The following is a 20,822-nucleotide window of genomic DNA, read 5'->3' on the forward strand; positions in this document are numbered from 1 at the left end:
CATAGTGGCTCATTCCTACGGTATGATTTTTGATGCTGTTTCTTAGCTTCCCAGCTGTAAGAGTGGCAAGGCCCTGGCAGCCCTGGGCAGACCCTCTCCTCACCCTTCCCGACCCAGCAGCGTTTCTTCTCTCCTCTCACCAGTATTGTGCCGGTCACCTGCCGTAATTGCCTCGGTGCATTGTGCTGATCTATCCAGCCTACAAAACAATTCATTTATATTCAGAATTGGGTTAGAAATAAACATGGATTACACTGTGAGCAGTGTGAAAATAGCCAGTGCATTATCACTATTTTATGATGGATGCATTGTGAACAAGCACACTCTCTCTATGGAATCTAATTAATTCCTCTGCTTAGTATAAAATATCATTTGAATGTTTCAGGTATTTTTAACAATAACCACACAGAGAGAGACACAAACCATTTTAAACCTGTATTTAATGTGACTAGGCAGACTGCTATTTATGAAAAATAAATGTAAGTTGCACTCAAAGTTGTCTGCCTTTCTAGAAATTGATTCATCCTAGAATTTATTCTGAAGTCTTTCTCTGACACCAACACATCCTGAGCAATGAGACATATTTTACTGAAATGCCAGATTGTTATTCAGGTATTTGGAAGTGTTTATGTCCACAACTCTTAGCAGTGCTAAACTCTCTCTTGCAGAATACATTTGCAAAAAGGCTTTGTGCTCCAAGTTGATGCTTGTGGTCATTTACAGCTCCAAACAAATGGCAGTATCCCACAGAGGATCCAGCTCATTAGGATACCAAGGCAATGTCTGTGAATCATCCAGGCAGCTGTGAGTACGGGCTCACGTTGGGTTTCACAAAGGTTTTTCAGCGCTTCACTGACTTCTACAGCTATTACTTATTCATGCTTGGGAAAACTTCATCAGGTTGGGCTCTCTAACTGCGTAAAAAAATGTTTCTGCTCACAGCATCCTCTCTGTCAGTTTGCTCAAACTGATTGCTCTACTCTTCAGAGCATTAGAAGCCACCAATGCTTGATTTCCTACACACTACCAACATCTTTTGACTGACTGCCTTGTTGCATTGGGTACATCAGGGGTTGGGCAGAACTTTCCTCTTGTGTGTGAGTCCTATTCCAAATCAGCTCAGCCCCATGACCACCACCATGCACACCATGGGCAAAAGGGCTAGAATAGCCCAGGACTCCCAGCTCTCTTCTCACTCCCAGCTCTCTTCTCACTCCATCACCATCTTATTCTGTCTGATCCTGACCCTCTGTTTTGCACAGAACTAAAACCTGTGTTGAAATACGCTGGGAAGCTTCACTTTTGCAACTCCTCTCCACCATGAAACACACTGGGAAGGTGAAGTAGTGATACTTCTGCTCTTCTCCACTGCCTCCTAATTTGTGATCCAGGTGGTGAACAGCAAGAATTTCATGATGTTGACTCATGGGAGATCCCTCGAATCTGGGAGGAAAAATCCTTTGCAAGTAATGAGGCTGCTGCAAAGGCAACGTGCATTTGGGGGCTGCTTCTCTGTGCCATAGGAAGCAATACCAGGTTTGGACCAACCTCTTACAGCCTTCTTCACTGTCACAAGGAATTTCTACTGAATCTTGATCACCCATTCTTTGACTTGCATGGCTTAATCCAAATAACCTTAATGTATGCAATCTGTCCATGCAAAGCTCAGTGTACAAACTCATCTTCAAACCCTCTGATGTGCTGTGAACATTTCTCACAATGTTAGAATGGAAAGGGTCAATACCGCTATGTAGCACAAAAACCCACAGTGTGGCACAGTCAACATATTTTGCACATCCACTCTGCTACAGGAATGAAAACTCACAACCAGTTTCAAAAATCCCCTTTGCAGACAAACAAATGTCTGTTTTGTAAAAGCTGCTCTTTCTCTTTTTATTTCTTTTGGCGTAAAAGCCGTGACTATCAGTACAGCAGCCTTCAGCCTGTGATTTGGGCATGACGTAGCACCGCATGCCCTCACCCGCTCGGTGGGTACTTGGCCCTGCTCTGTTCCCTTACATGGCCTGCAGCTCTGGCAGACACAACATTCTCCACATTCTTCTTTTTTTCCCCTGCTTCTTATTTCTCATTTCTTTTCGAAACACAGCACATGAGGAGTAATGCCGCCCTCTGCTGCCCTGCAAGCTCACATCAAATAATACTGGTGAGTCACCGGCAACGAAAAGTCAGTGAAAGGCAATGGAGAAACAAAAATATGCATGTGTGTATAAAAAAAAATAAAAGGCAGAGGGGCAGGAGCATTGATCAAACTCAGCTTTCAGTTTGCGCTGATATGTTGCTTTCTCATCAAGAGAACACGGTTAATGCTAGAAGTTTTTAATGAGTTTGCTGCTGTAACTCTAAAAAAGCAAATGCTTGGCATAATAAGACTCACAGACTTCTCTCCCCATTATTCAGTTTAACTGATGGGCAAATCCTTAACTATTCCTGAGGTACAGGCACTCTATACCCAGCAGCTCTGCAGGTCAGACTTCCCATTTTAGATGGGTTTCATTTACCCACATATGCATTCCCCTTGAAGAGATGCAAAAGGTGGATTTTTGTTGAACATTTGAATCAGTGATTTGTTTTACTGATAGGTCTGATACATGAGCCTTTAAGGAGCTCATCAATTTACACCAATTCCTGGCCCTCAGCTCAGAACCTTATCATGCTGTGATAACGTGACAATGGTGGGCACATGCATAAATTCAGAATGCATAAACCTAAGCGTCTCTCTTAGAATGAGCAGAATAACGTAATCATTAAACATGACCAATTTGAAAAATGATTTTTTTCCCCAATATGTATCACAATTTTGTATCTAGCCTCATTTCTTTAGATATCAAAATTATTTTCAGAATACTAAATCTTTTCATTATCGGTTTTCTAGTAAACATTCAGAAAACTCAGCTAAACTAAAACAACTCACGTTAACACCACTACCCACATACACCTATCCCTTCAATTGCTAGTGATCTGTCACCTCAAAGAAACTTCCAAGACTCCTCGGGTGAACAGAGAAAGTTAAACTTTGCAGGAAAACTCTCATTTAAATGTAATGCAATTTCCAGACAGAATTGGTATTGACAGCATGGCAGAACAGCAAATGCTGAGAACAGAAGACTAAATTATAGGGAAAGAATCAATATGGGAGCCCAACTAGAATGATAGATTTAAGTAGCTGCATTTTCCATTCGAGCTTGTATGTATTTTGCAGGGGATACTTAGGAGACAGGGTAGGTAATGTTTTTTAAGAGGGAAATCAAACCCAAACAGATTAAGTGGTTCACAGTAATAAATTTATCCTCAGGCCAAAACGGCGCAGAACCGAATTTTGTGGTTGGGCAAGTAAGGTCAGCCCAGACAGCGGCCAAAAGTCACAGCACGTCCCAGCTAATGTAGGCAAAGGTAATCCATTGACCAGCCCGGCCCATGACACTGGAAGGGGGATCCTGAGGCTAAGCCACTAAATATCTCTGTGATACCTTCATGAAATAAGCCACAAAGTACAATCGTGAGATGAAGCTGGAGATGCACACAGTGCACAGTTTCACGTCATGAAACCATGGCACCTGCCTGACACGCAGCCTACAACCAAGCACAGTTCTGCAACCTGTGAAACTTCTCTTTCAGAGAAACAAGCAACAACTGGCTCACCCCAAACATTCTTTGCCCTTCCTCCTGCATTTTGAGTGGGATTTGGAATACCACTGCAGCACATCCATGGATTTGGCAGATGTAGGGAGAACAGGAACTGCACCAGTCGTCTCTTGCAACACGTCCTCTCCAATAATGTTCTTATAAAGTCACTGAGAGAAAAGAGTCCATTCTGCTAGAGAGTTACACCAAAGGCTGTACATTTAAAACAGGTTTTAAGATTTCCAGTGGAGAATCCCTTCATCCCTCCTCCCTGACAAAGGGGAAAGCCTGGAGCACAGGTAAGTACCAAGCCTTTCCATTTTGTCTTGGGGAACAGACAGATGTCTCTAGTTTCCCTCTCATCGGTCATTTTAACAGTGTTCTTACAGTTCCATAGCAAAGGGCATCCATCTATATTCAGTGCTCACTAAGAATTACCCTCATAGAGAAAAACTGTGCTTCTTAACAAAACAGGAGCAAGATAAAGCTGGAGTCCTCAGGGAATTTTTTTTTAGATCCAAACAGGGTTATGGAAAGGAGTCAGGGTTGGAGGTGCCTCCTCATTTAAATAAGGAGCAATACATACATACTTAAGCATGATACTTTTAGGGAAAAGTAAATCCACACAAAAAGAGGACTGAATCTGAACATATCCACTTGTATGCCTGAGAAGTCAGAGTGCATACTTCCATCTGAAGGTGAAAATCAGTCACCTGCCTAGATCACAGCTATTTCAAATCTTCTTGGGAAAAAAAATCTGCTTTCTGGAGGCTGAGCACTGTTCATCCACTGGAGAGAGTAAAGCAGGCAGAGCTGAACATTTGGATAATGACTGTTTCCAGCTCTAAAATCTCAGTTAACACTAATTTGTTGAACTCAAAGCCTTGAATTAGTGCTGCACTTTTCCTTTTTAACTACTAAGTGATGTTTTATTTTTACTGGAAAAGCATTTTACTGTATATTTGGGGTTTGTTACCCATGAGTGGTGTGATGTTACTTACACTTATTTGCAAAACGAGATGTTCAGTTTGCACACTGCTATTAGCACTTCTTCCATGATGCTAATGGATCTTCAAGAAAATACTTCAATTGAATTTTTTCCTCTATTAATCTCCCTATTCAGCGACAGGAAAAGAAACAGCATAAAACACAGGAAAGAAACAGCATAAGTAAGCAGAAGTGGAGCATCTAGGGGACAACTTCATGCATTGTGCTACTAATATTTGGAAATGGCTGAGAGTTTGTGCAGAGAGCAGTAATGAAAGCCTTAAAAACCAAACATACCTGCTTCCAGCCTCAAAGGAAAGAGGGCCAGCCCACGCAAAGCTGATGAAAGGCAAGTGTCCTATGCACGCAGATCATTCGAACCGTATCATTTAACTTGTAACTGTAACTGCAGTTTATAACAGTGTACCTTATTTCTCTTCCTAAAAACATAAAGCAGCCTAAAACACGAACTAATTGTCACTTCTGCTAGCTGCATGCTTTATAGGTTAATTAACATAATTACTCATTCTTATCCTGGTCAGCTTGCTAAATTCATGTACTGTATTTCCAGTCTGAATAATTCAGTGGGAATTAATTATTTATACCTTGATGCCTTTCAGCTGAGCTGCTGGAGTCCATGCCAGCCATCAGATCAGCCAGGATCACGGCCGGGAAGCAGTGAGGCTGCACCCAGCCCCCAAAAGAATCATGCATTAAAATCCCCCCACATCCACTTCTTGATTTAATAGGTGATGCAGCTGAAAGAAGTATGAAAAAAAATCGAGCACCTTTTTTTTTCTTTTTTTTTTTTAATTTCTTTTACTTTGTTGATACAATGAACTTCAAGGGACAAAACTATAGACCAGCAGACAACACCTCTCTGTTATTGTGTAACCATCTTCTCTCCTACAAACCAGAACGTGGCATTCAGAGCGCTGGTTTCTCCCTAGGAGAAAACCACACAGCTGTGACATAGTCTTCAGAGCACCCAGAAAGGAGAGGTTGGTATTACCACCCAGAGCTTTATTCCCCTTTTCTATGCTGTTCTTGGTCTAAAAACTCCACTGTCCTGGAAGCACGGGGAGTACATCACAGCCACCCAGCACCTCCTCCATCACAGCCACGCTCCTCCCAATGCCATGGAGAAAAATATTCCGTGTGGTTTTCTGGGAGCTTGGCAGCCCCGACCCAGGGGTTTGGCAGATATAAATACCTGTGTCTGAACAGTGCAGCCCTTCAGCCCTGCCGGTCCTTCTGGCTGCATCCTCGAGCTCCCCGGGGGGGGGTTGGTTACCCTCAGCACCCGGGAGCACTGCCCACTGTGTACTTTACCTTATGCAAACCAGCGGCTGAAGGCTGCTGCTCTATGAGTCCTTTTACAACAGCAGAGGGTGGGGACACAGGGCTGAAAGCATTTCTTATTCTGGAAGGTTTGGGGTCCCTGCAGCCCTCTAGCTTCTCCCTCCCTCTGCTTGCTGGCAGCTGAAACACTATATTTTTGGTTGTTTTTAACCACTTCCACTACGTCATGCATACGCATACACTGCCGTATCCCACGCACTCACCCCCACTGTACTCCACCAAACTTTCTGGGAAAGTATTTAGGTTTTCATACCCCATTCTAGGTGTTCCAGCTGCCCCAGGAGGAGCAACTGAGGGCACTTCCTTTCCTAAGTCTTTCTGGAGGCTGTCTGTCTGTCTGCTGGCAACTACCTGCAGCTCACCCACCCAAGAGATCCTACACAGGAGCCCAGCGCAGCGTGGAGACACAATCTCCTGCTTAGCCACTCTTTTAAGTTCAGATGTGGCATTTTTAGAACTAGAGATACACTTTTAAAACTCTTCAAAACCCTGAACACTATCCTTCTGCCACATCGTATTTTTGGTCACAATTGGATTTAGGTTTTTTTCACTCCAGTTCTTGTCCCACTGCTTGAAGAAAGCTTCAGCTGATGACAGAGCTTCCTGCAGTACAAGTCCCACACTGCCTGCACTGTCTCTCACTACAGTTCTCCTTGCTGTTCACGCAACGATGTCAAATGAGAAGCACACTGAAAAAGGAAGATCTGTGTTTAACCTCCATGTTGCTTGAAGATCAGTAACCTACCGTTTACTTTTGTGCAACCTACGTTATCACACTGATAAAAAGAACAATTACTTTATGCTGAATAAATATACCTTTGAGTGTATACAAGTGAAAGTTATGTTTGTAAAGGCAAACATGAGAGACTACCTGAAGGTTTTAAAGAGCAGCAGGCAATAGGATGACATCCTCTCCTTGGGAATGACTGTTTGTAGTGATAGCAGTGTCTAAGCACATGAAATTGGCTCATAATTATCCCATTATCATGGTGTGGGGCTGAAAGCTAGACCAAGGTAATGCCTAAAAGATGTTTCCTACTCCCTGGGAAATCATTACCTCAACAGTTTCATTAGCAGAACATCGGGACCACCTCTGCTTACAGCACCAGGCATCAGATAGAGGAGAAAGGGGTTAGCATAAAATGAGATAAATGGGAGCTTTCATAGCACAAATCAAAGCACTAGCATGGCTTTGCCAAGACATCACAGGGCAGTGAGAATTGTCTCCTGCCCACCTAAGCACAGCCTGGTTATAGACACTGGAATTGCACAAATTGCTCTTAATTTACAGCAATTAAACTCAACAGTCATATCTTCCTTAGGATGGCAAAATATCAGTATTTGGCAAGTCCACAGAAAATCCTTGGAAAATGAAATGACCCTATGGGTCAGTCTTAACAGATAAAACACAGAGTTGGACATGGTCTGTGGATGGACAAAATCAGATTCGTAGAATCACAGAATAATTTAAGTTGGAAGATACATTTTTAAAGGCTGCCTGATCCAACTCCCCTGCAACAAATAGGGACGTATACAGCTAGATCAGCTTGCTCAGATCCTAGAAGTTGGAATAAGGTCTCTCTGGAGGCTTCTCTTCTCTAGACTGAGCAACCCCAAATCTCTCAATCTGTCTCCATAAAAGAGAATGGAACAGAATCACAGAATTGCAGGGGTTGGAAGGAACCTCAAGGGATCACCAAGTCCAAACCCCTGCTAAAGCAGGTTTCCTACAATAGTTTGCACAGATGGCTCTTGAAATAATTATTATTTAGGCAGAAATACACCCAAGAGAACAAAACTTCCAGAAAGGCTAGTGGCCCATCTCCTGCAAGTCAGGCTACATGATCACAGCTAGACTCCCTGGCCTTGTAACAGAAACACTCGTGAAAGATGAACTCGCTTTCATTCATTCTTTGGCTATTCAGTATCTTTCAGGCATGGTAAAAGGGTTCAAAAGCGAATACAAATGCGATTGTAAAGCCTCTCTCTGTAAATCACAGTTATGCACTGAATTTACTAATGCTGTCAGTCCGACATCCTGCAGACTTCTTGGCCCGGAAGCCCAGACAGAATGCAGATGTACAGACTTTACCAGCTCCATATTATGCCTCACAATGTGAAAACGATTGCATGATGAGTAAATTCAACACCCACGCAAATAACTGCTGCTTCCAGTTCCTAATGAATCACAGACCCAGGATGGGGTCAGAGAGATATTCGTGGTGGGAAAGAAGTAGCTCAAACAGACTGTTTCACATGCTGCCTAGGCAAAAAGATTGCAGAAACATGACTCAGGGAGATTAATGACACAAGTGAAGCAGACAACTAACCACTGTATTAATGTGATTTTTCTGACTCTATTTTCACATTTTATTTAGATTTTGTTTAAGAACTCTTAAATTAAGAGACTTGATTTCTATCAGCTCTAGCAAAAGAATGACAAAAGTGTTTCTCCCAACAGACTCCCATGCTAGCTGGTCATCCAACCTAACACTCAAGGTGGAAAACGTCTTTACCTAGGCCTTCACATTGGAGTAGTGATAGCACAGATCACAGAACTGTAGGGGTTGGAAGGGACCTCTAGATATCATCTAGTCCAACCCCCTGCCAAAGCAGCTCTGAAGACCAGGTTGCACAGGATAGCTCACCCCAGTTGAAAAGGTGCCATAGCTCATAATAAGCTGGGCAGGGGAAACCACAAGTGGGTCATCATCTGGATACACAAAGTCCCTGTAAGGAGCTGCTTAACTTCACCAAAATAGAGTTTAACACGTGGACATAGATTAATCAGGCACCAAAATTTCTGTAAAAATGTCCTTTAGTTAACCCCAACACCATTCCCATTTCCCTTTCCCATGCCTATTTCCTGTTCTGCCCCATGCACATACATTCACAGAGTAAGAAGGTACTCTAGCAGATCTCTTTATTTCATATCCATAACACCCAAGGCAATCTGAGCCAACTTTTCCAGCCCCTCTCCCCAGAGGAGCATGCTTTTGGCTGGCGCTGCTGCAAGCAATCCCCCTCCAGAAGACAGAAAGTCGACTTCAGCATAGAAATTGAAATAATTATTTTAATTCTGTGGAGGGGAAAGAGAAATTGCAGTTTTGGTTCAGCCCTCTCTGCTCTACCACAGCTGAGTTGTGCAGAAATGTGAGCAAAGCAGAGGACAAAAAGATCAGGGTTTCTGTAGGGAAGGTGAGTTACCAATGCTCTGTGTTTCCAGAAGGCAGCCTGATCATTCCCAGAACTGGACATCGATAATAAAAACTGCAGACAAAAGTAAGGCAGGGAGAGCCTGACTGCCAACACACCATGCTAATGCTCCAGACATGCATTATGCAGTGAAAGGGAATGGATAGATTTCTCCCTTTACCTTGAGACAGATTTCTTAATGGAGCATGGAAAAAAAAATCAATGGGTAAAGAAAAATCAAAATAATAGCCTTTAATGCTGCTCTGATATTAATTTTTAAGTGTTCAATAGTGCTTTTCAGAGCTACAGAGAGCACTGAAGTCAGACTGAAATGTGATGGCGATTTTATTTACCACTCTATACAATGTCACCAGCAGAAGCTAGCAAAGGAATCGCAAAGAAAAGAAGCAAAGCATTGCAGGTATAGCTTGCACAGCCCTAGAGAATGCTTCTCTGAGTGATGTCCACAGAGTTGCAGAGCAGAAGGCTACAATCCTGCCTGCTACCACCCAGCATAGCAACCACGAGTAAGTTGTTCACATTCCCACTGCCTGCAAAACGAGTGCAAAGAGACTCACTTCCAGAGGAGAATGCTTGAAGTGTACAGATAAAAATATCTTCTAACACCTGAGGTGTTCTTCTATAGGGAACTATGAAAATGTTCCTTATAAAAGCTGGTCACTCCTGCTGCTTTCCATTTGCACAAGCTCTATGGCTCCACCCTCACCCTCACCATCCCAGTAGCTCCTTTTGATGGAGCTGGAGCCCCACTGTGACCTGGGACAGGTTTTATCCCGAGGGAGAAGCTCCTCACTCAGAGCTGATTTGAGGCTCATCATGGATAGCTCAATCTTTTTCAACCCCTAAATGCCAAGGAAATGAGCAGCATATGTATTTGGGAGTAACTGCACAAAAACAAGCAACGCAGGGCAGTTTTGCTGTCCAGTCTGTTGTGCAATAAAAAAAATTCTGTTTTCAGTGCATTCATTCTTCTTTCCATTTTGCACAGCCCATGTGTGGCAGTACTTTATCTGCCAGTACCAGCGAAACATTTCTCAGTATTCAGAATAACAGATGCATGCATTTAAATAATGGGACCTCACATTAAAAAGTATCATCTTAAACTCAAAATACATTCAGTTTGTTCTTTTTTTTTTTTCCCCTCCAGTGGATTTTCTTCAAAAGATTACTGCTCTTACCTGGGTTTTTGCTATTCACAAAGCTAACTGTAAGGGTCTGAAAGCAGATGCAGCAAAAGGAAAACTGTGGCTAGTTTTATGGGCAATTTCTCCAGGACTGTAACATCCTCCATCCTCCTCCTCACTGCAGTGGAAACACTCACATAAATCATACCTGTTCGAAGAAACAATGTACCTCAGAGTCATGAAGCCAGTTTTCTTTCCTATTTTCACTAAGCCCAATTAATCATCATCTCTTCTTTTCTGCATTAAAACTAAGTCTGGTTCATTGCTGTCTGCCGTGCTCAGACCTCACATTTCTTCTGGTGCTCCATGTTAGTTCCCTTATCTTCAGTACAACAAAACTGCTACCAAGATTCTCATGTTGCACACCAAAACATTAAAACTGTCATGGAGAAGTAATTGGCTTAACACCAGTTACTCAGTAAATAACATGGATAAACTCCCTTGCTGGAAAACTGAATTTCAAAATGCAAGAGCCATATACAAGGGACAAAAGGTCAACAGAGTGGGCAGGTTGAACTCAACAGAAAGCTGGTGGTTCCCGTGGCCTTTCTTGGGCTCTCCATTGCAGACTTGGGAATTAATTGCAGGTTATGGCAGCTGAAGTGTCATCCTGTACAGAAGGGCTCTCCAACTGTGAACACAGCTAAGGCTCCTTGCTGCTTGGTGAATGCCACGAGTGCATCTCTACTAGAAAAATATGAAGACCCAGGTGCAACATGTAGGAGACAGTTACCTTGAGGAGATAAATATCCCACTATCTTCTCAGAAAAAAACTGAATTTCCATTTTATCATTGATCAAATAATAAAGGAAGCCAGTACACATTAGCAAAGGAAGTTCTCATGCCATTGCTGACCTCCACATTGTGGACTTGAAAGGAACCTGAACTGACATATCTGCTTGTGCCTGCAAGATGTGATTCAGAAATTTTTTTATTATCCTTCCAAAGTAATCTGCTGTTTGAGGGATAGGAAAAACGAAAATATCTGTTGAATAATTATAGAATGACTGTTGCTTTCTAAACAAAAGACAATAGGAAAACAAAAGAAAAAAGAAAAGTACTGTCATTTTGTTGTTTTCCAAATCTCCGTGGATTTCGCTAGAGAAAGGTTTTCAAGTTTTGTCTGTAGCCCAAAATATGACTGAAAAAAACATAACAGTTCTTATGTGGCATGTGAAACCAAGCAGGGTGTTTGCTGCAAGGGAATGCAGAAGTTTCACCCACCTTCTTGGTCCTTCACTGTGGCATTGGTGGAGATGCCCCTCATTTAGAGACTCTGTGACCCTGTAACTTTTATGGGACCATCTCTGTGTGAACAGAACAAAAAAGAATCTGCAGGAAGAAGGGGGTAAAACATCACACAGGGAGGCAGCAGAAAGCAGGGAAGAGCTGAGCAGCAAGGGATTTCTGTGCTGCATTTCTTTCTCCTACCCACAGAAGCCCCACAAGTGGGAAGGAGACATGTGTGGCCTTGGTTTCTGGTCTAACCTCATAGAGCCCAACAATCATAGAATCATGGGATATCCCAAATTGGAAAAGGCCCATAATGATCATTGAGTTCAGCTCTGGGCTTGGTGCAGCACCACCCTAACCCTGTGTCTAAGGACACACACCTCCCCCACCTCCTTATCCACCCTCCTTTGAATGCACTCTGATAGGTTTACATCCAGCTATGGCAAACTCCAGCTCTCCCTTCAGTGCACTTCACCATCTCTGCAAGGTACAAAGAGTCTGTGGCAAGACACACGCCATGCCCACTGCACACTGGGGAGATGAGGCCTGTAGGGACAGTCTGTGCTGAATGCACACAGCCTGGTTACCCAAATCTTCTCCTGCTGTGGAGAACAAGCACAGACTTTTCAGGCAAGGATAAACGGTGCAGAAGGTATTTCCATTAAATGGATGTCAGCAAATTTCAAAATCGACACTCTAATCCTTGAGCACGTGTTGTATTTGTCTTCCAGGAGCTGTGCCACGTTATTTACCTGTGGTTTTCTTCCCCCAGTCATCTTCTCAGACACCACTGCCCTCCAGTGATAAGTGCTGGGAGATGAAAAGCACAAATGCTTCCCTTGTTGACACAGACTCCTTACTGCCATCACAGCCAGAAGAAAGCAACTTTCCAGTTATTTTAGCAGAACTGCTCGCTGCAACACCACAGCCCATGTTCCACCCCAGCCCAGATGGAGCTGCTTCCTGCAGAAACAAAAGCTTTTCTAACCATCAGCCACACGCACAAACTTCAGTGTGCCCACAAAGTTGTTCAGAGGATTTGACTGTATTTCTTCGGTATCTCAGCACACTACTTGAAGAAATGATCTCCAGTTATCATTCCCAATTTCATGAACTGCAGAGTATATAACAGAGTGTGAGTGGGCAACCACTCATCTGGGGCCAATCTCCTGTGTGTGAAACATTAAGGAGTTCAAAGAAATCAGTGACAATATCACAGGCATAAATATCGCCTAATGGGAACTAGAATTACAAGATTCTGAGCCCTTATTGCAAACATATATTTTTAAATAGGTATTATACACACGTTGGCCATTTAAAATATTGATGTGGTTTTTACCTTGGGGGATTTTATAGGATTTTCCAATAGATAGCAAAACAAAAAGGAATATCACTCCACATGGCCGTCCTGTTGTGCTCACTAGAATCAGTCACAGCCTTGTACTCTGATACTGCAAACCATATGTCAAGAAACATATGATAAAGCATCTTCAGTTCTTCACTACTGTGTCTAACCCAAAGGACGCGTCACTGTGCATTGGAAACGCTTTGATGTCACGTTCACCTGTAACATATCTCGCTTAAAGTTCTATATGCACTGCCCTGTAAAACGTACTAAGTGGTGGAGAGAACACAGAGCCGTGCCTCAGTATATGCAACAGATTCGTCACGTTTCAATGGACAATTGTAGTGACCCTTTCAGTGATACAGCAGCATCTCCTGGGAGGGGAAACATGACAGACTTGCAACAGTGTGACCCTCAAAGCTCACTGTCTCAGGGACGGGCTGTTCTGATTGATGTTTAAACCAACTAAAGGAGGATGTGGGTCCTTTTTTGCCCCTGTTCACGGCATCCACCTACTCATCCCACCTCTCAGAGCCCAAAGACCTCCCTGGGGGCTGCACTGAAGGAGAAGCTGCTCCCCAGCCACCAGCACAGCATTTTGCACAACGCTTGGGTTTTGCTTCAAATGTGAGTTTGAGCCAGAGTATAAGCATCGTTATTTGTGATTGAAAGTGCTGGCCAACAGGCGTGGGGAATCCAAGCTGCTCCACCACGTGCAGCCCTAAGCACAGCTTCCCTCTCTCTAGCTATTTCAGCATCGCCATGGCAGCTCCTTTGTGACTGCAGGGCTGAATTACTCATGGAACAACCACGAGCTATACATATTAAAAAACAAAACAAAAACAAACTGGAAAAAAAAGGGAAAAAAAAATCAGAAGGCTGCAGCACTCCTTACCATATCCAGCTGGGAGGTCACAGTGTGAGGTGGACTCCTGGAGGAGCCCATGCCAACCCTGCTCCATGTTTTCCAGGACCCCCATCAGCCCCACAGGCAGCGGAGCACATACCTCAGGAACACTTTTTCCCAAGTTTCTCATCAGTTAAGCTGCAAACAGGGGCTCGCAGGGTTATTTTAGTCCTTCTTCTCATTTCACTTTGACGCACTTTGTCACCCTTGAGATTTTTGCTGGAGAATAACCTTTTCCATAGTATGGCCTGAAGTTCTGAGGAAAAGTGACATTGCTGTGAGCAAAGAGAAGCCAAACAAAGAACTGCTGTGGATGAGCAGTCTACAGTACTGAAATGAGACCCAGATCCCTTCTCCTCCATACCCGGAGTGACCTCCAGTGACAGCCATGAGACACGAGAACAGCACAGCCCTTTAAAATCAGCTCACTTCACAATAATCTCACCGGAGAGAGCAACTCTGGCTTCATATGCAGTCCCATTTGATGGATTTGGGATGAAAGCAGGAAAATCCTTCTATAAGGTGTGCTGTAGGATTGTCTCCCATTGGTTTGATTTCATTAAAAAATACACAGAGAATTATAACATACGGCTCCATGATTTTCAGTTTGGCCACCCTGCCCCTCCCCTCCCTTTTCTGATGGGAAGCAGTAGCTCAGAGCCCATTAAAAATTAAACGACGGGAAATAGTTTCAATCGATTAGCTGTGAACACTTGCTTCTCATTCTCCCTCTCAAACTCTTCCGCCTCTCTCTTTGACCCCAGGAATCCCTGGGGATCTGATGCTTCGTGCCACCAAAACCTCCTGGATGGATGTGCCACCAAACCCCACAGTGTGGACGTGCCACCCCAATACTTGCTGTGCCATCAGTCTGAGGGAAGGCCTCCCAAAGCCTGGCTCCAACCCCTGCTACTTCTTTGCGATGCTTTCTGGCCATCTGCAGATTAAACAATGCTTGGTCAAACTTTCCCCCTTTGGATTTTCCTCTCTTTGGGCCAGCGACGAGCTAAGGATACTAAAAGCAACAGGAGCACCTGGAATATTAGTTCTTGCTGGATGTATGCTGATATCATTGAATCCAATAAAATTCTTTCAGATAAGTAAAATAAAATCCTTCCCTGCCAATCAACCGGAGCTGAAATATCCCAGGAACATGCTGCCACAGCACTCTGAATAGAAGGAGATTGGCAATGGATAAATGAGGGAAAAAGAGGCATTTTTGAGGTGGTTTAGGTTAAACACACGTTGCAAATCCTCACCACTACACTGCTGCACAGTAATGGGAGAATATTCAGTTTATGCAAGCAACCTCAGCTACTGTGTGGGACAGCCCTAGAGCTGCTGGGTCTGAGCTGTCCGACTCTTCCCTGCCACCTAGTCAGGCACTGCTGACCCCGACATTACCATCCATGAAATGAGCTGATGGTGCCACAACCACCACCAAGCTCCAGCTCACCTTGTGCTGCTGCCAAGAGGACCCACTGCACACGGTGGGAGATGCACCACACTGCCCTACACCTGCAGGAAAGGCAGAATCGAGGCACTCCCACAAGGTACACGGCGAGAACAGACGCAGCGCAAAGGCTGTGCGAGGGCTCTTGGGCTGAGAGCGTACCGAGTCCCGGCTCCTTACACAAAACCTTGGTCCCCACTGCCATCTTGTGGCAAATACTTCCTGAAAGAAGATAATTCCCAAAACGAGAAGGGAAAAGTCCAAACGTCGAGGGCAAAGTTTGCAGGCTGTGAATGGAGTGGAAGAGTTGTCGGGAGCAGGCTGGGATCTGCTCCCTTTGGAGATGCCCTGACGTGGGCTGATGCAGAACAGACAGACGGCACTGCCCAACCCACAGACACAGCCATACACCCAGAGCACAGCCATGTGCACGGCAGTGCCATGGCCTTGGTACACATGTACCCGTGTGCAGGGGTTTATTGGCCACTTCCAGATACATAGCAGCTCCCAAAGCAGCACAGCACTGATTCAGATAGGGTTTATCAGCCACACCAGGCAGCAGTAAGCTGCAATTAGGGAGTGCAGCTCTGAATTAGAGAGTACACTTCAAGGCGTTCACTCAGAGGATAGTTTAGAAGACAGATTACAGCTCACCCTGATCTTTCATGCAGCACAAAACACCTCTGGGTGTTGAGTACACAGAGAAACAGCCCTGTGCTCCCAGGGGCACCTCGCTGCATCCAGAGCTCGTGCCCAGGGGGTTGCACATTCATATAGACAGAATCATTCACAGGGGTCTCCTTTCTCCACACACATCTCCCTGAGCAATAACGCAGCAAGAAAACAACAGGAAAGAGCTGCATTTTGGAAAACAGGCACAACTCTGAGAGCTATCAGATCATGTTGTACACATGGTCATAGTAATGCTCTCCTGTCTTCCATTAAAGCCCAGGCAATTAAGCGCTTGGGAGGAATAACAGCATGAGAGCACCCAGACAAAAGACAGTCTCTCTTTCAGCACATCCCGCTGTCACTGCCCCTCCTTCAGCCCAGGTCTGTACCGAGATATGAGGACGGGCTGCGGGGCACAGTGCTGCGGCCGCATAGACACCGGCCTGGCTTCCTGCTTCCAGCGGGGATTTACCCACTTTCTGGAGTTGCTGTGTCCCATTTACCGGTTCCAACTCCCCGGGAGTTTTAAACACCAGTATGTGCTGCACACCATCTCGCCATAAATAGAATTAATCGCACTGCGGATCGATGTGTGTTTATCTTCGGAGATTACAAAGCACTTGGAGGGCGATGCCAGGCTGGGGTGAGAAGGTTGATGCTGGCACTGCTCTGCAGTCAGTGCCCGAAGTGAGGGGACAGCCACCATCAGGGTGGAGACAGCAGGGCACCTCTGGGCTTTAGCAGCATATCGTGTGCTTCTCGAAGCTCCCGCGGATCTGAGCCAGGCAGGAGGTGCAGGAGATGAGGGCAGGTTGGGGTAATGAGATGGCAGAGGAATAGGCTGGGGTAACGAGATGGAAGAGGTGCTTCCTTATCACTAATTTCACTTCAAAGTTTTAACCCAAGAGCCATCCCAAGGTGGTGGGGCTGATTCCGTGGGCACGGGTGCGCAGCGCGGTGCTGGGAGCGGTGACCCAGGTGCGCTCTGCCCCGGCCGCGCCGAGCTGGCTTTGGCGGAGCGGGGACGCGGCTGGGGATGCTCGGCGGTCCGCTCGCAACTTTCCCGCACCTCCCCGCGGGGGGGATGCGATCGGACGCCGCTTCCCCGTTTTCCCACCGCACCGCGACGCGCAACCCGACCCCTCCTCCCCACCCTGCAAAAAAAGTCTCCTCGTAGGCGCGGGACGCGTTTGGGAGCGGACAGGGGGCGAGGAACGGGGTCGGGGCGGTAACGCCCGCGGGAGCCAAAGTTCTCCCCCAGCCTCGAGGGGTCCCGCACCCCCGCCCTACCTCTCGGCCTTGGTGAACTTGCGGAAGGCCTGGCGGAGGTCGTGGAAGGAGCGGTAGGTCTGCGGCTCAGCCGAGATGCCCTGCGCCCGCGTGGTGCGGGGCCCGATGTGCGGGCTGGGGGCCGGCAGCACCGAGTGGCATTTGTGCAGGCGGCGGCGGAGCTCCTGAATCTCCTCGTCCTTCTCGCCCAGGCGCCGCTCCAGCTCCCTGATGCGCTCCTCCTTGAGCAGCAGCAGCTTGGTGAAGTCCCCTTCCAGCTCGCTCATGGTTGGGCCGAGCCGCTCGCATGGAGGGGGCACGGGGGCGGCTCTGCCCGCCCCGCTCACGGCCGCCCACCCCGCATCGCCCGGCTCCGGGCGGGGAGCGGCAGGGAGAGGAAAGGGAGCCCGAAAAATAAAAAGCGGAGAAAAAGGGAAAAAGCTTTTGTGCCACTCCGCGAGGCTGGGATCCTGGAAATAGCAACAATTACCATGTGATCGCGGGGTGACGCAGCTCCTTGTAACTGGAGCCGAAGACTTGGGATTCAAACAAGAACACTTCATAAATATTAAATCGCCGCCCGCTAATGAGCCACGTGGAGCCCCGGCACCGCCCTCCCGGCTCCCCCTCAACTCCTGCCGGGTACCCTGCACCGCGCCCGCAGCCCTTCCCCTCCGCACCCCTGTCCTCCCTCCCCACCCCGACCATCGCCCCATCCCGCCACGAAGTTCATCACACATCCTTTCCCTCTGCACCCCACTTCCCTTCGGGTATCCTCATCCCACCGCTCGCGGCCACACGCGTTCCTCACTGACGGACAGCCCGCGTCCCACCAGGGCTCCCCGTGTCCCACCCCACGCGGGTGCCCCTCTCCGTAGGGAGCGGAGCCCATCACCGAGCGCGGGGCCGCGGCTGCGGGCAGCCCGGGAGCGCGGGGGGGTGTGGGGGGAAGGCTGCTCACGACAAGCCTGAGGTTAGCAGGGAAGGCAATTAGCGGCCTCCCTGTTAATGAGCTGAGGCCGGGGGCTGTTTTCCCACGTTTGGGTTTGTGCCCGCAGCCTTCCTGCGCGGCATGAGCCCCCATCCCCCCCGTTGCCGCAGTGGCTCCTGGGTCCCATCCGCAGCCCGGAGCATCCCTGGGTCGGGCCGGGCCGGGCCGGGGCATGCGGCTGGGGGGGCAGGAAAAGAACGGGAAAAGTTGAGAGTTCGGCTCATCGGAAGGCAGCGAGCGCCATCTGGTGCCAGGAACCGCCGTGCTCCGCAGGGCAAGGACGGACGGACAGACCGACGGACTGACCGAGCCTTCTCTCACTGCTGCAGGAGGAGGGCGTTAAGGAGAGCAGGAGCACCTCAGGGACTTGGCAGAAGTAACTGCTGCCGAGGAACGGGGAAGGGAAGTGCCCGAAGGCGTGCGCTGTCCTCAGCAGACACATGGGTGCAGAAGACACACAGCTGTGGCAAGCATGCTATGAATTAAGTGTATGTATGCTTTTCCTGCTAGTTATGACAATGGCTAAGGCCCTGCCATTACCACCACACACTGACAGGCTCACAAGTCTTCATCCCTTCAGTGCTTGTCCCAAACCAGCACCACCACGACACTCTGCATCCCCAGTACATAGGATTTTTGCTTCACTTAAAGGTCAGGACGGCAGAACAGGTCTTCTTGTGATCTCAATTTCAAGTGTAGCACATGGTCAGCACTACAGTCCCATTCACCTCTGGTTGCTTTGGAGCTGCAGAAGAGAAAGCACATATCACGGTGTACTTTGGACTAAAAGGACTATACATATATACATATAGATTTAGATATCTGCAGATGATACCAAGAGCAGAGATTGGATTGGACCCTTCTCCGTGAGCCTCTGCAGCACTCCATCCCTTCCCACCACCCAACGCTGCCCCATCCCAGCCCCTGCCAGGAAGCAGCCTGGCACCCAGCCACTCCTGTGCTACTTGCAGACAGACAGCTTTCAAAAAGCACTGCGATAGCTCGCAGCATGAGCCAAAGGCCAGGCCTCCTGCTTGGCTTCAGCCCTCCAACCTTCCTGGCAGAGCCCAGGTGGGGGCCAGGGATGCTGCGGGGATGCAGGGCTGGAGATGCAGTGCAGGAGCCCAGCCCCATGGAAGTGTTTGGGCCCATGCTGCCCCGTGTCCCCTGCTCCTTGCTGCAGGCAGCAGCACAGCCCCTTGGGAACAGCTGTCATCACACAGTGATGTGAACAGACCAACTATTGAACAGGACAGACCAGCTCCTTCATTTGTTACACCAGGCCCCCTCACACGGTTGGGTCGCAGACATTACTCAGCCCACAGCTGTAATTTCCCCACCGTGGCAGTGCCAGCAGCTCTCAGTGAGCTCTGACAGGACACCGAGCTGCAGCCCGGATTCATGCAATCGATGGCTTTTATCCCCACCCTGCAGTCTCTGCTGGCTCTGTGGCAAAGTCACTGCCTGAGCCCTGCAGCAACGCTGGAGGTCATGCAAAGCTGTGCGGGGACAGCAGCTCCTGCATTTCCCCTATGCAAAAAGGAAAACAACATATGTGACAAACAAAACTTCATGTTTATTTAAATAGTGAAAAACACACTGCCCCCACTGATGCTGCTCGGGCATTTCCACAGGGCTGCATGGAAGTTTCTTCTGTTAAAAACAAGCCATCACACTTTCAGCAACACTGCTGCCCCCAGGCAGCCCTGGGCCAGAGGAGGCCATCCAGGTCATCAAAATGCAGGATTTGGGCTATAACATTTAGTCCGCTCATAGTTTCGTTTTGCAGACATCCGTCATCCACGTTTAGACACTGAGCACATACAGCTGAATTCCTGTGGGTTGTCCTGTGCTGCCCCAGAAAGGTTTCCCTCCCTGCAGCTGTGACTTGTGGGGCTCTAGCACTGCTCCCGCATTCGCATCTGCAAAGTTTTGGATGGGCAGAAAAATGAATGAACCATAAAAGGCACAGGCATTTCTGAAGCATATGTCTTTTCCTACAAATGTTTATTTTAAAATGCATAATAAAAATGAAAACCGCTGTAGGTTTGATAACACAAATCCCTTCACCTTGCAAGGAAGCATAGAATGGCTCAGGTTGGAAGGGACCTTAAAGCCCACCCGGTTCAACCTCTGCCGTGGGCTGGTTTCCCCCACTGGATTGGGCTGCCAGGGCCCCATTCAGCCTGGCCTTGGGCACCTCCAACATCCTGCAGAGCATTTCAGCTCCTCGTGGCCCTCACCTGGGCAGGTAAGTCCGAAACTCTCCTGGTTCCTGGGGGGGCAGTGCACATTCAGGCTGTTATTCTGTTAAAGAGAAAGACGCCAAGATCTGTAGGACTTCAAGCCCAAGAATATACATTTTTTGGCCACAAGACTTCTCATGGTAGGAAAGTCTTTGTGATTACCTTTCTTTAAGTATTATTTTCTTGAATGAGAAGCAAATGATAAAGTGAACTGCCATACAGAGTAGATATATTTCACCAGCATGAGAAATAAGAAATTATTATTATTACTACTGGCGTAAGTGCTGTGAAATGGGGTCTGACACAGGGAAATAT

At 47.1% G+C, this 20,822-nt stretch overlaps 1 protein-coding gene across 1 annotated transcript in view; it reads right to left on the bottom strand.

Annotated features, from left to right (window-relative positions):
- PRKG1 (protein kinase cGMP-dependent 1) overlaps window positions 1-17,572 on the bottom strand; it is a 406,800-nt gene extending 389,228 nt beyond the window's left edge. Inside the window, exon 1 of the mRNA XM_065746469.1 lies at window positions 17,292-17,572. Within this exon, the coding sequence (XP_065602541.1) occupies window positions 17,292-17,557 (266 nt within the window). The 5' untranslated portion in view covers window positions 17,558-17,572. The remainder of the gene's footprint in view (window positions 1-17,291) is intronic.
- Window positions 17,573-20,822: the final 3,250 nt, after the last annotated feature.

Source organism: Cyrtonyx montezumae, unplaced genomic scaffold (genome assembly GCF_038088225.1).
Source record: "Cyrtonyx montezumae isolate F1298 unplaced genomic scaffold, pur_monq_1.0 scaffold_4, whole genome shotgun sequence".
NCBI classification, from domain to species: domain Eukaryota; kingdom Metazoa; phylum Chordata; class Aves; order Galliformes; family Odontophoridae; genus Cyrtonyx; species Cyrtonyx montezumae.